The sequence below is a fragment of the Gorilla gorilla genome, chromosome 1, assembly GCF_029281585.2.
Source record: "Gorilla gorilla gorilla isolate KB3781 chromosome 1, NHGRI_mGorGor1-v2.1_pri, whole genome shotgun sequence".
In the NCBI taxonomy this organism is placed as follows: Eukaryota; Metazoa; Chordata; class Mammalia; order Primates; family Hominidae; genus Gorilla; species Gorilla gorilla.
In genome coordinates this window covers 154,781,947-154,797,878 of record NC_073224.2, presented here as the reverse complement: position 1 = coordinate 154,797,878, position 15,932 = coordinate 154,781,947, and the positions used below count along the sequence as shown (strand labels likewise).

Sequence of the window (15,932 nt, the reverse complement as noted above, 5' to 3'; positions counted from 1 at the left end):
CCAAGGTAATTAATAGATTCAATGCCATCCCCATCAAGCTACCAATGACTTTCTTCACGGAATTGGAAAAAACTACTTTAAAGTTCATATGGAACCAAAAAAGAGCCCGCATCACCAAGTTAATCCTAAGCCAAAAGAACAAAGCTGGAGGCATCACGCTACCTGACTTCAAACTATACTACAAGTCTACAGTAACCAAAACAGCATGGTACTGGTACCAAAACAGAGATATAGATCAATGGAACAGAACAGAGCCCTCAGAAATAATGCCACATATCTACAACTATCTGATCTTTGACAAACCTGAGAAAAACAAGCAATGGGGAAAGGATTCCCTATTTAATAAATGGTGCTGGGAAAACTGGCTAGCCATATGTAGAAAGCTGAAACTGGATCCCTTCCTTATACCTTCTACAAAAATTAATTCAAGATGGATTAAAGACTTAAACGTTAGACCTAAAACCATAAAAACCCTAGAAGAAAACCTAGGCATTACCATTCAGGACATAGGCATGGGCAAGGACTTCATGCCTAAAACACCAAAAGCAATGTCAACAAAAGCCAAAATTGACAAATGGGATCTAATTAAACTCAAGAGCTTCTGCACAGCAAAAGAAACTACCATCAGAGTGAACAGGCAACCTACAAAATGGGAGAAAATTTTCGCAACCTACTCATCTGACAAAGGGCTAATATCCAGAATCTACAATGAACTCAAACAAATTTACAAGAAAAAAACAAACAACCCCATCAAAAAGTGGGCGAAGGATATGAACAGACACTTCTCAAAAGAAGACATTTATACAGCCAAAAAACACATGAAAAAATGCTCACCATCCTCACCATCACTGGCCATCAGAGAAATGCAAATCAAAACCACAATGAGATACCATCTCATACCAGTTAGAATGGCAATCATTAAAAAGTCAGGAAACAACAGGTGCTGGAGAGGATGTGGAGAAATAGGAACACTTACACTGTTGGTGGGACTGTAAACTAGTTCAACTATTGTGGAAGTCAGTGTGGCGATTCCTCAGGGATCTAGAACTAGAATTACCATTTGACCCAGCCATCCCATTACTGGGTATATACCGAAAGGACTATAAATCATGCTGCTATAAAGACACATGCACATGTATGTTTACTGCGGCACTATTCACAATAGCAAAGACTTGGAACCAACCCAAATGTCCAACAATGATAGAATGGATAAAATGTGGCACATATACACCATGGAATACTATGCAGCCATAAAAAAGGATGAGTTCATTTCCTTTGTAGGGACATGGATGAAATTGGAAATCATCATTCTCAGTAAACTATCTCAAGGACAAAAAACCAAACACCGCATGTTCTCACTCATAGGTGGGAATTGAACAATGAGAACACATGGACACAGGAAGGGGAACATCACACTCTGGGGACTGTTGTGGGGTGGGGGGAGGGGGGAGGGATAGCATTAGGAGATATAGCTAATGCTAAATGACGAGTTAATGGGTGCAGCACACCAGCATGGCACAAGTATACATATGTAACCTGTACATTGTGCACATGTACCCTAAAACTTAAAGTATAATAATAATTAAATTACATTTAAAAAAAAGTTTAAGGATAGTCACTTAAATCAAGGTGTGTGTCACTTCATGAACACCAACTTTCTATCTTTGCTCTTATCCTTACACTCTCTTGCCTTCTCTGAACTATTCCATATCCATTGCTATCTGTGATACTATAGCCTTCCCTATCACTCCACCCTGATCACAATCTGCATTCCAAATTACTATTCTATACAGTATTTATTTCTTTCCTCATTCAGATTACAAAAGCAGCACACATTTGCTCTGGAGAATTAGCCTATAATTAGAAATGCACAAGGAAAAAAATTTAATTACCTTCAATCTCAACACCCAGAAAAAAATAAAAACAAATAAAAAAACACAACATTTCCAGGACATCTTTCAGCTTTTCTTTCAAAATTGCCATCATACAGTACACATTGTTTTGGAACTTGCTTTTTCTCTTAATATACATTTACTCCACCTTCCTATGTCCCTGAGAAAAGGTTTGTCCCTGAGAAAAGGTTTTAAATGTAAGTAGTTTATTTGCAAAGTATAGAAACATCAGTGAGGGAGCTGAGAAAATTCAGGGGAAAATTCAAGCTGAATTATCAAGCCTGCTATCACTATGGGCAACTGGAGCTTGACCTCATGAGAAAACTCTGGGAAACAACACAGAATATAAACTCAAGAATTATTCTGCCCAAGGGTTGAGGGAGCTGACGTAGTTCTATACCAGCTCTTGTGAGTCACTGGTTGAGAGGCACGCTGAGGCTGCCCTGCAGAGATTCTCTAAGACTTCAGAGAAAGTCCTTAAGCAGAGGTGAAGATGTTGGTGGCTGGAAATAGGCTTCTCCCATTTAAATAGTAATAAAACCCAGGGGATATAAGACAAAGCACTGACAGCATCTCCTATACCCCACATCTTTAAATATTCTGCATCATTTGAAATTCTGTAAATTAAAATGACTTGATATAAAACAGAACTGCTTTCTATTCTACATTTGATATTTGCAAGCAAATGTGCCTTATGTTCTGTTTCCTGGGTAGTGTGTCTGGGACTAAAAGAAGCATATCAGAAAATTAAAGGCAATTTTTGTACATCAAAAACTTTTGAATATTCACAGTTTCAAATGGGTCAACCTAATATACATAAAACTTCAATTATTTCATTTTTCAGTTCCATAACTACTGTAGCACTTATTTTCAAATGGGTCAACCTAATCTACATAAATCTTCAATTACTTCATTTTTCAGTTCCATAACTACTGTAGCACCTATTTGCAAGGGACTTACTTCTACTTCTCATTTCTTTCTCTCTTCTTTCTTTTGCTCATGAGGAAACTTACGCATAAAAAACACAAACTAATGACCACTGGTACACTAAAAACAAAACTTTTCAGCTGTGGCCAGGCCAGGTGTGAATGAATGAATGAATAAAGCAAAATAAGACTTACTTTTTCTTCAACTCCCTCTGATTTCTTGCTTCCAACTAATAGGCAAGCAATTACCGTCTCAAAGGATTGATATATTAAAGCACACCAGATTATAAAGTCAAGTCTGTGGCCAGGCAGAATGGCTCACACTTATAATCCCAGCACTTTGGGAGGCCAAAGTAGGCAGATGGTTTGAGGTCAGGAGTTCGAGACCAGCCTGGTCAACAAAGCAAAACCCTGTCTCTACAAAAAATACAAAAATTGGCTGGGCATGGTGGCACGCACCTGTAGTCCTAGCTACTCAGGAAGCTATGGTGGGAGGATCACCTAAGCCTGGAGGTCAAGGCTGCGGTGCGCCATGATTGTGCCACTGCACTCTAGCCTGGGTGACAGAGTGAGACCCTTTCTCAAAAAAATAAAATAAAAATCAAGTCTGTGATAATAATAATTAAACCAGCGTGTATGTTAAAATGTTTATAAAACTTTTTGAGTTTTATTTTCATGAAAATATATTCACAAGAAAAAGTACATGAATATAACAAACATCTTTTATATTTAGTTTTAGCTATTATCAAATAATTGAAAAATGGAAGAAGAAAGAAAAGACAGATATATGATCATTTTTACCTGCAAAAGGAGATTTCAACATGGGACTGTCCTCCACCATTATACCTTCTTGTGTCTTGTGTCCTAGCTTTTGCTTGTACTGCTGCACAAATTCTGTGGAATGGGCAGGATCTATAGGATTCATTCCATTTGACCATGTGGTCTGAATATCACCTGAATGTTCGGAAGAGCACAGTGAGTCTTCAGTATGCTGCTCTGCTTTCATCAGGTCACTGCCAGACAACATGCTCAAACTGACAGCAGGGAGCTTCAGAACAGCAGAGTCTGCCTCACCAAAACTCAAGGCACTTGATATACCAAGGTCATCATCCTCAGGAATGGGATTGTACCATATTTCTCCTTCATCATCTGCATCATTTTCCTCATTAAAATCTAAAGCACAGTTTTTCGATAATGAAGAGTTTGTAGCGTTACAAACCACATATGTACAGTACTCTTTAGATGATTTGAGGAAAGACTGTGATAGCTGATGTTTAGGTAGAGACACAGGTGAGATGGATAAATGACTTCTATCTTGGCATTTCTTATTTTCTTCTTCCAGATTAAGAGGCCTCAGAGTACTCTGATATAGCCAATTGCGTTTCTTTGAAACAGTGATGCTGTTAAGTGGCTTATGACCTCTGAATTCAATATTATCCTTCAGATCTTCAAGTTCTCTTCTCTTCATTGAAGACCCATAGGCATTTTCAAATAAATCTGTTGCAAAGATAGAACAGAAGGTAGAATATAATGTCTGGTATATCAGAAAGACATGTCACTTCAGACCAGTTATTTAAAAAAATTTTTTTAAACAAAAAGTAACAACAATCACATTTAGAGACTAAAATTGAACTAGAAAAAATTTGAATTTTACATATAAATACGATTTATATTATTTAGAAATCAAACTGCTAGTATAAGTGTCAAAGAATTCTAAGAAAAAGGATATACAAACTCTGAGACTGCCTTTATAAAAACTATAGTGCTAACAAAGCCTTACCCTAAGCAAAACATACCTTATAAAAAGTTTATCTAGAATGGTTTATTCATAGTATACCTCTAATCAATATTTGAATAAGTTTCAATTCATTATTACAAGGACCAGAAGTCCTTAGAAATATAATATTCCTCCTACCCTTTTCACACAAAGATTAACTTTCAAACCTAACAAGAAAGTATGCCTTACTAATATTAAAATGTCAACATAACATTGGCTTCCTATCCATATAACACAATGGCACCTTATGTAGGGTTTAAGTTCTAAATATCTAGGGCAGAACTAAAAACAAAAATCCCTTCAGAAGGCCCCAGATTAGAAGCAGGTATGCTGTCTCACAGTATGCACTACACAGCTATTATTTTTTTTGGCCAGGCACAAACTTAAGCAGCAGAGAAATAAGAATGAACAAAACAATCCCTTCCCTTAAGAAATTCATAGTCCAGGCCCTGCGCAGTGGCTCATGCCTGTAATCCCAGCACTTTGGGAGGCCGAGGAGGAAGGATCACGAGGTCAGGAGTTTGAGACCAGCCTGGCCAACATAGTGAAACCCCGTCTCTATTAAAAATACAAAAATTAGCCGGGCATGGTGGCGCGTGCCTGCAGTCCCAGCTATTCAGGAGGCTGAGGCAGGTGAATAGCTTGAACCCAGGAGGTGGAAGTTGTGGTGAGCCGAGATCGCGCCACTGCACTCCAGCCTGGGTAACAGAGCGAGACTCCATCTCAAAAAAAAAAAAAAAAATTAATAGTCCAATGGGAGACCTCAAATGCTTAGATATATGCATATCTTAATATAAGTAAGACTCTACAAATGTATACATAACATTAATTTCATCTAAAGAGGAAAATATTTTGTGTTTCCAGAGTTGTAAAGCAGGCTTCAATGACAGTCCATAAGCTAAGTATATAACTATCATTATAATAAAAATTCACCGTACATAATTAAAACCACATTTTAAAAATCTAAGATCATCTCAGGTTTCTAAATTATGGAATTATATGGTCAACTCATCTTATTGGCACAGCAAGTAAAAAATAATGGTCTAAAAATAGAGTGATAAAACATACTAAGCTACAAGGAGCTTAAAACAACCAAAAAATCAGATTTATGCAGAATCAAGGTTTTCAGTAACCTCCTTTCTACTGAAAAGAAAATCCTTTAAAAAATCCAAATGTCCAGCCTGGGCAACATGGCAAGACCCTATCTCTACAAAAAATTTAAAAATTAGCCAGGTGTGGTGGCACACACCTGTCATCCTAGCTACTTTGTAGGCTAAGCTGGGAAGATTGCCTGAGCCCAGGAATGTGAGGCTGCAGTGAGCTATGATTGTGCCACTGCACTCTAGCCTGGGCAACAGAGTGAGACACTGTCTCTTAAAAATAAATGAATAAATATATTTTTCCTTTTACAAAATCCTAAACATGTACCCAACCAAGCAGATTAATAATAAATAAATAAATAAACAAACCTTAAACACAAATTGCAAGTCACATTCAATTCCAGATGCAGGAATTAGACTAGAAATCAGAAGGCAAGGAAGCTCCCATGAATACCTACTATGCCAGGCATTTATTTACTCCACAAATGAGTGACTATTATGTGGCAGGCATGAGAGATAAAGAAGTAAGGAGGCCCCCAACCTCATTTAACCTCTAGAACAATCCTATGAAACAGGTATGATTACCATCATGAGCCTCAAAGAGTATGAGAAATATGGTCAAGTCGCTAGCCCTAGGATTCAAATTTAAGCCTGTCTAACCTTAAAACCCATGCTCCACTCACCATGCTACCCACAAACCACATGACGCTACCCATACCATGCTACTCACAAACAGTACAGAAGTAGGCAACCCTCTCTGAACATGGGGATATTCATCCCAATTTATCTTATAAATTAAAGTGGCTGCTGGTAAGAACTAAGTGAAATAATGTTCAAAATACTTGAAAAACTATAAAGTTCTACTCAAAAACGTCAAGTAACTTGTTCAAGAGTACCTTGTTGGTAAATGGAAAAGGCAGCACTCAAACTTATTCTGACTCCAAAGTTTGTGGTGATATATCTAGGCTACTATAAGGGAAATTCAAAAGTCTTTCTCTGGTTCTATCTCCATTACACTTAAAATTAACAACTGAAAATCAAAACATACTCAGCAATCACTGGGGTTTCTGGGTTTTCAGTGATCACATGATTTTGCCAGGTGCACTGAAGTCTAAATCTATTTCACATTTAAGTTCAAATCCAGTATTACTTAACAGTATTTCAGACCTTCACAGGATATTATAGTTTGACCCAATTTAAATTTGAAGCAAACAGTATAAAATTACATTACTCATGGTGGCTATGAGCCACATCTTATTTTATCTTTTTCTCAGACATCTCTTAGAAATTCCAAATTTTTATATAGCTAGACACATTCATTATTTTAAATCTTTTTGGAGTTTTCTGACATACACTATAAATGAGTCTTTGAACATGTTTCTACTACACTGCAAGGAACTGCAGTGAGAAAAATAAAGCTACCAGTATCCCACATTTAAGCAAGTTGATACTTCCATTGATATAATCATTTAATGAAAGTATAATATTAAAAGGAATTTTTTTTTACTAGATAGGGTCTCACTCTTGTCACCCAGGCTGGAGCACAGTGGCACCATTATGGCTCACGGCAACCTCAACCTCCCAGGCGCAAGTGATCCTCCCGTCTCAGTCTCCCAAGAAGCTAGGACTACAGGCTTGCACCACCACACCTGGCTAATTTCTTTTTTTTCTTTTGGTAGAGACAGGGTCTCACTGTGTTGCCTAGGCTGGTCTGGAACTCCCAGGCTCAAGTGATCTTCCTGTTTCCCCCTCCCAAAGTGCTGGAATTACGGTGTGAGCCACCATGTCTAGCCACTATTTTCAATGAAATTACAAACTACAAAAGCTTGAATCCATTCACTCTGATTGCTATTGCCAAATATTTTAAAATAAATGATGCTGAACTTTAAACTTATAAATGGCACATTATTATAATTTATATTGTGTATTATAAATATATAATATTACAAAGGCCAAATTTATTTATTAATCTGAATTAATCAACACATTATTCAAGATAATAAACTTGAGCAATTATTTATAATTAAAACATTTTTATCTCACTTAAATGGATCCACATGAATGTAAATTCATAGATATGGAAAGCTATTTGCAATCTGCCCTCCCATTTAATGCAACAATGTTTAACCATATTAGCATAAATTTAAGAGTTTTAGCTTCATATATATAAAATATGTTATTCATAAATTATAAATCTTTTTGTAGAGAAAGGGTCTCATTGTTGCCTATATATTGCTTATAAATTATAAATTTTTTTGTAGAGACAGGGTCTCACTGTTGCCTATATATTAAATTATATATTATATATAAAAATACATACAATATATAATAAAATATATTTCATATATAATATAAAAATATGTTATATATACACACACACATATTGAAAGAAGGTCCAACTAAAAATATAAAAATAAGTATGCAAAGTTACAAGGCAAAAAAAGTCCTTAGTCTCTTGCAACTATACATGTTATGGGATAATTTTCAGATTCTAATTAAAGTAATTTTACTTTGAATCTGTAAGAGAAGAAAGAAATGGCAATTAAAAGTTTTTCACTCAGAAAAATATTCCACACAGTGGTGAACTACCCAAGTCAATTCTGTTTTCTCAACTATTATTTCATAATAAATCTAGATTACTTACTGAACATTTAACTAGTGCCCCCAGCTCAAATGCCATCAGCAAATTTTCCAAGAAATTATATATTTCAACCCTCATTGAAAATCTGTAGTACTGGCTGGGCGCGGTGGCTCACGCCTATAATCCCAGCACTTTGGGAGGCCAAGGCGGGCGGATCACGAGGTCAGGAGATCGAGACCATCCTGGCTAACACGGTGAAACCCTGTCTCTACTAAAAATACAAAAAATTAGCCGAGCATGGTGGCGGGCGCCTGTAGTCCCAGCCACTCGGAAGGCTGAGGCAGGAGAATGGCGTGAACCCGCGAGGCAGAGCTTGCATTGAGCCGAGATCACGCCACTGCACTCCAGGCTGGGTGACAGAGCTAGACTCCGTCTAAAAAAAAAAAAAATGTGTAGTATCTAGAGAGACATCTTTTCATCATTTTAAAAATTCTGCAGAAATAAACTCTCCTGCTTTTCCTTACTTCTCTTTAAAAATCCCAAATAAAAATATCTTATGAACACTGTATTAGATGTTTAAATCTGTTTTAAAAGCATTAAACATTTTAATATTTATTAAAATCCTGTTTCTAAATAAGTACAAGTATCCCCTGCTTAGAGTCAAACTTGGCAGTCCAGATGAAATTACTAGAATAAACTTAAGTCTTAAGTTTCTGTGTGTGTATGTGTGTGTGTGTATCTTTATCTTTCCTAGACAAATCTAAAAGGGGGAGAGGGATGGAATGAAAAGGAAAGAAGCACCTTTTTTATTTTCATTCCCTTGTGGCTAGCAATAAAAACCCTAAAGAAAAAAAAAAGCTGTGTGTTAGCTTTTGACACGGGAAAGTAGAGAAAACTCTGAGACCGTTTTCAGTTCCACAAAAGTAACAGGGAGCAGCAAAAGAAAGGAGCACAAAAGATGAGCAGAATAAATAAATACCCCAAAAAGGTGTCCTCTAGCTCAATTCCCAGTGCTCCTCAAGGCAGTATTCCTCAACTTCGATCTTTTCACTCTCCATCTAGAATCCTAATGATCTGAGGCAAAGCAGTATTCTCACAAAGCCTGCTTGCCTTCCCCTTGATAATAACAAGTAAGTGCTAGGCACAGTACCAAATGGATTATCTCTTTTCATCCTCACAGCAACCTGAGGACTGAGGCTACACAAGGTTGAGTAACTTATCCAAGGTCACAAGCCTGGTAAGTGGTAGAGTCTGACCAGAAACCCAGAATCTCTATTCTGTTAACCATTGTCCTATATGGCCTCCTCTCTTGCATTTCCAAAATCTCACTAATACTTGTTAGTGCAAGATGAGCCCAAAATAGAGGGAACTGCTCAAATGTGTAATATATAAGTAGTAAGTATATTAATTCATATACATAAAACTGAAGCAAAAAGAGCCCAAGTGCTTTGCTCTAATAGGGGTAGTTTAAGTACCAAGTATCAGAATAAGGTAGAATTTTTTTTTAAACTTCGGGGATGTGAGAGCTCTAGAAGCTTACTATTCAAAAGTACGGTACACCAGACAGCAGCATCTACACTGGGAGCAGAATCTCAGGTCCCACCCCACACCTATAGAATCTGCATTTCAACAAAATTTCCAGGGAATTCATATGGACATTAAGTTTGAAAAGCACTGCTCTAAAACATTGAACCACATTTTGAGTGGCAAAGGTCTAGCAAACAGCCTTCTTAAACACAACATTTCTTGGGAGCCACTGGTCTAGAAATGCAGGACTTTCAAATCAACACAACACTGTTTTCTGCTGAATTTGTAATTCTTGAAGTTTTCCAGCCACCAGCAACTCCAATGTTCCATGGCACTCTTCCAGAAAAAGAAAAAGAAAAAAAAAAGCAACTGCACTTGCTTTCTAGCACCACAATAGCAGAATCTCTCAGGAAGAGATTTAAAATTAGAAGACTGTCAAAAACTATATAACTATTGCTACTCACCTTGAAGAGGGCAAATACAGAAGAAAATTGTTGGAAAAATTCATAAAGATTATGCAATTCATAAAGATAAAAAATCAGAGTTACAAATACTTGAGAAAAGTAGATGGGAATCAAGTCATAGTGTCAACTTCACTTTAAGATGGTTAAAGATCATACCAAACTAATTAATACTACCTTAAAATAATTGTCTAAAAATTTTAAACAAAATACTAAGTTATACAGTCTAAAGTTTTTTCTTTCACAGACCATGTAGCAGGAAAAGTGGAGTCAAAGTAGGCTAATTATTTTTTAAAGCAACAAAAGGTGCTTTTGAATTTGTTTCTGAAAACTATATGCTAATTAAAACTTATTTATAAAGATTTATAATGATGCATAGTTGGCAAACACATTAAGATTCCTTTGTAATCTTAAGGCTTGCAGAAACTTGACAATTTTTATTATGTGTAATGACTTTAGATTTCTTAAATAATCATCTTAATTAGGAACAATTCGGCCAATCTGTGAACACTACATACTTAACTGCATCAAATCATTTGGCATTATAATACTATCAAAAGTTCTTAGTAGGAGCCAGAAATCAAAATAGAAAATCATTTGTGTTTCCATTTGTCATATAGTCTCAAAAATTTTCACAATACCTATATAAAGTATCTCCATTCCACTGAATAATTATTCTGTATTACAAATTCTAAATATAATTTTGACAAAATATCTTATGAATAATACTGTACAGAAAAATGTGCTATAAACCTTTTAGGATATTTAACATCTTTACATAAACAAGAATGTACTGGTTCATCTAGACCGCTCCAAATAAGTTTTGCAGAAAACATGATTTAAAAGTAGAAGTCAAGTGACATCAATTTCAAGTAAGTAAATATTTAAAGGTAAAAGTTTAAAATGAATACAGCAAATGCTTTTTTAAATTTTATTTATTTATTTATTTATTTATTTTTTTTTTTGAGACGGAGTCTCACTCTGTCTCCCAGGCTAGAGTGCAGTGACGCGATCTTGGCTCACTGCAAGCTCCGCCTCCCAGGTTCACACCATCCTCCTGCCTCAGCCTCCCGAGTAGCTGGGACTACAGGCATCCACCACACCACGCCCGGCTAATTTTTTGTATTCTTAGTAGAGACGGGGTTTCACCGTATTAGCCAGGATGGTCTCGATCTCCTGACCTCGTGATCCGCCCGCCTCGGCCTTCCAAAGTGCTGGGATTACAGGCATGAGCCACCGCGCCCGGCCCAGCAATTACTTTTTAAAATGTCTTTAAACCCGGCCTAAGATTCTCCCATCTTCTTTGCAACTTTGAGGAAGTTACTTACCCCGCTATGCCTTGTTGAAATTCACCCATATCCTCAATCCAAGCAATTTAATAGAATTAATTGGATCAGACCTTTAAAGAACTCTAGAGTCTCTGATCTTATACAAACTGGGGCTTTTTTCAAACTCATGACGCCTTGGGTTTGAATCCACATAGTAGTTTGAATCCATACACAGGTACCAACTGAGTGATCTTGGGCAAACTGCTTAATCCCTCTGTTCTTTTTCTTGTAGCTGTTGTTAAATGACAGCATATCTCCATTTTGGGGGCTATAAAAATTGTATGAGAACCACCTAATGTATCCAGAATGGACTTAGACCAACTAAACTTCATGAAAAATAATTTTTTTAAAAAGCTCTCCAAATCTATACTAGATATGTAAACACTGCACAAATTATTTTCATCTCTCCTGAAAAATGAATTAGTGATTTAAAAGGAAGTAACATCTGAGAGTTGTTTAAACCAGAGATTATGGTAGCTTTGGCTTAGATTTCTCATAAAATATCTAAAATATTATCACATAATAATTGTTTCATGTTAATTTCTAAGTTAGCAGTTTCATTTAATTAGTTGCTTAATGCAAAAATCAAATTCATTCTTAAAGGAACTATATTTATTACTTTAAAAATCCTTGAATGTTTACTACTGAGGGCATTAAAAGCCATCACATAGTAAATGTTTTAGCTCTGTGACAAAAGGGTGAAAAATATTTGACTATTTTTTGTTATGGCTGAAATTCAACTATGGTACCAAGAGTTAAAACTAAGCCAAAGGGGGGGAGGTAAAAATATTGTGGCAATAAAATATAATAAATGATTACAAATTACTCCTGGAAATGCATGTTTAATATGAACTTAGTATAAAGTACACCTCTCAACAAAGAATTTACATTCTATTATCCTTTTGTTCAAGTGAAATGGAATATTTAACCTTGAGAATAAAATTTGACAGGTATGTATTAGAGCCGTATAGACAGGAAAAAACTTTGCAAGTTGGCACACACTTTGAATGAATCATTTGATTTGTCTTCATTGTTTGATAAGAAGTTTTGTGAACTTTGTTTCTCCCCACTGTTGTGTGTTTATTGGTTAAACAAAGTTAATGTGTATAAATCCAGTCCTGTAGGATTTATAATTACTACCAGAGAAACCGCCAAGTACTGTGAATACCTTTTACATTTCAGGATTTAATGTTTTCCAAATTATTCCTGACTTATAAGTCTTTATGATCACTAAAAATTTTTATATGTAAGAGTATTCAAAAGACCATGTTGTTTTGGCTCACTTTGAAGATATTATACTCCTTTCAGGAAAGATATTTTGATATTTACAACATAATTGACTGGTTTCTAGAATTGATAACCTAAACCTTCAGTGATAGTTAAAAATCATGCACATACAAAATAGGGAGCATAATCCTATTATAAGGATCAATATACTTTTTTAAAAACTAATTTACTTCTCATATAAATAGGATTTAAGTTTGCAAATGACTGCTTTAAAAAAAAAACTACCTGAGGAACATTTTTCTTTTGATTAAAATGTTAGTGTCCTTGATTTTTCACAATAAAAAGATTACTTTGTTGAGGTTTCTTTGTTGGGGGGAGGCAGGTGGAGAGATGGTGTATGTGAAATACTACCTGACTAAAAAATTCTACTTATGGTAGGGTTTTTTTTGTTTGATTTGTTTGGGTTTTTGGTTGTGTGTATGTATGCATGTGTGTGCGTGCCTGGGAGAGGCAAAAAAAAAAAAGTTGTAATGAGTAAAATGACAGTTTATGAAGCCTATAAAATCTACCTTGAATCAAATTCAAATTTACAAACTCCACAAAAGTCTACGGATTTCCCTAGAGCTACAAAGAATAAAAATCAAGACAGTGCGGCCCATCTGTAAACCTACTAAAAGTGTGTTATACTTAACCTTTACTCCTTTAGGTAATACTTAGGGAATAGACACACTGGTTTTTCGAGAAGAAATCACAACCTCAATTCTTCATGCCATTGTCTGATTAAAAAGAAAAAAAAAAGCAAAACGAGTAAATGCATTACATTAAGTAACCCCGAAATTACTTTAAGCTGCCACTTACATGACACTTACTTTCGCCCGGTAACGTACCTGTCTGCAAAAACATACCTTTTTCTTGGCTCTTAAGACAGAAGCCCAGTCGGTAAACAGTAAGACTCGCGGTGCCAGCATTTTCATCGCAAAGTATCCTACCTGTCAGCGTAATTCTTTGGTCTGGAGGCACCGACAGGACACGGTTTTCACGCACTTTCAAAGCGCCCACATTTGGGGAGGCTGCCTGCGTTCCTGTGACTTTGGGGGCCGTCCCACGGGCACGACCCTTCATTCCCAGGGACAGCAGACGCCCTTTGTACATCCACTTCTGCAGCTTCTTGACTGTCACTGCCGGCGGCCTGAGGAAGGAGGGGCCTTCCTGGCGGTCTCCTTTGCCACTGCGTATCACAGAGGACCCCGCTGGATCCCTGAAAGGGCTTCCCGAGGAGCAGCCGTGGTCCTTGGAGCCTGGAGGCTGGAGGCCGGTGGGTGCAGCCGCCCGGGCGCGGTCCCCACTCCAGCCGTCCATCCTGCCTCCACGTGGCGGGGGCTTGTCCCAGTCCCCGTGCGCGCCGCACCTGATCCAGCTGTCGCTCGGCCACCGCTGGAAGGGAGGCGGCTTGGCACCCACCCGGAGGCTCTCGAGGCTTCTGCTGCAGGACGGCCGCATCCGAGGAGTCCGCAGCTGGCCTCCCCGCGGCTCCCTCTGAGGCGACCGGGGCGGGGACACCTGCTGCCGAGGGCGTCCGCCGCCTCCCCGCTCCCCGTCTCGGGGGCAGGCTCGGCGGTACGCGGCGCCGCGGGAAGGCGGCTGGCCCGGAGCCCGGGCTCCCGCGGGGAAGCTGTGATCCGCCAAGCCCCCGCCGCCCCGCCGCGCGCCCGAGTCAGGGGGCAGGTCGTGCATGGCCTGGATCAGCAGATAATAGGCCTCTCGCAACTGGGTCCGCAGCCTGCCTGTCTCCAGGCGGCCGCCCTCCGCCCCCAGGGAGGAGTCCGCCGCTGGGGGAGGCGGGGGACGCCGTTCCGCCTCCGCCCCCTCAGGCTCGGGCGCAGACTGCGAGCCGCCGGGCAGGTTTTCGTAGTAGTCGGCGTCGTCTTCGTCTTCGTCTTCGTCGTCTTCCTCCTCCTCTCCGCTGCCCTCGGAGCCCTCCGGGGAGTGCGGAGGGGCGTGAGCGAGCCCATGGCTCCGGGGGGCGGCCTCCTGCCCGCCGCGCGGCCGAGGCCCGAGCGCCCCCAACTGCTCCGGGTGCCCTCCGGGGACCCGCGCCCCGGGACCCCACGCCTCAGGTGACGGCGAGGGCTGCTGTAGGCTCCGCCCGTGTCCCCCGGCGTGCTCACGTGGGGGGGTGTCTGCGGCACCCCAGGCGTCTCCCGCGGCTGCCGAAGAGGCCGCCACCGCAGCTGCGGCTGCCGCCCGGAGCCCTAGCCCCCCGGTGCCGCGGGGACCCCGCCTTCCCCGGAGCCTGGACAGCGTCCTCCTCAGAGGGTCCGCCATCCCCTCTGCCTTAGCCGCGAGGCTCACCCCCGCCGGGGGGAGAGGTCGGAGCCCCGCTGGGGAGAAAACCGCGCTCGCGGAGGCGGTGGCGGCTCCCCATGACCGGCGCTGGCCCTCGCCGGCTCCTCACATACTTGGCATAACTCTGCCGCGGGAAGGCGTGGGGGAGGGCGGTGGCGCCGCAACGCGCATGCCCCGGAGCCCCGGGCCGCGACGGGGCGCGCGGGCCGGGGGCGGCAGAGGTGGGTTCTCGGGGTGGGCGAGTGGTGCAGGTGGAGGCGGAGGGCGCGGGCCGGTAGGTAGAGTAGTAGGTCGGCTGAAGCTGACCGACGGAAGCAGGGGTGGGCGCACAGAGCGCGAAGGGTGCGGGGAGAGTTGAGGCAGAGGAAAGAAGAACGAGCAGGAACGTGAGTTTGGGCTGGTGGCTGCAAAGTTTTGGTTAGGGAGCCCGAGAAAGGGAAAGTGCCCTCCTGGCTGTCACCCCAGCACCTTCACCGCCACCGCTGCACGAGGTGTGTCTTAGGCACAGCAAGTCCTAGCTTGAGAGAAAACAAAGATTGTTTTGACGGACAAAGTACGAGTGCAGGTGTATCTCGGTGCATGTGTTCTAGAAATGTTTCAATCATTTTAATCGCCCAGAGAGCTAGCTAGCTAAAAGAAATTTGCAGCGATTCCTTTTCTATAAGAGTTCTTTTATCAAAAACAAAACAACACCCACCCACCGATGTCTCTTTTAGGTCTGTTTTTCCTTCATTTCAGTTAATGCACGCTAACAAAATTAATTATTA

At 40.1% G+C, this 15,932-nt stretch overlaps 1 protein-coding gene across 3 annotated transcripts in view; it reads right to left on the bottom strand.

Annotated features, from left to right (window-relative positions):
- SYDE2 (synapse defective Rho GTPase homolog 2) overlaps nucleotides 1-15,292 on the bottom strand; it is a 46,586-nt gene extending 31,294 nt beyond the window's left edge. For 2 of the 3 annotated variants that reach the window (XM_063697337.1, XM_063697343.1), the window contains exons 1-2: nucleotides 13,809-15,292; nucleotides 3,620-4,315 (exon numbers count right to left, since the gene is read on the bottom strand). In XM_063697337.1, coding sequence (XP_063553407.1) covers nucleotides 3,620-4,315; nucleotides 13,809-15,144 — 2,032 coding nt within the window. In that variant the 5' untranslated portion in view covers nucleotides 15,145-15,292. The remainder of the gene's footprint in view (nucleotides 1-3,619; nucleotides 4,316-13,808) is intronic. The other variant, XM_004026062.5, reaches the window with a different exon arrangement.
- Nucleotides 15,293-15,932: the final 640 nt, after the last annotated feature.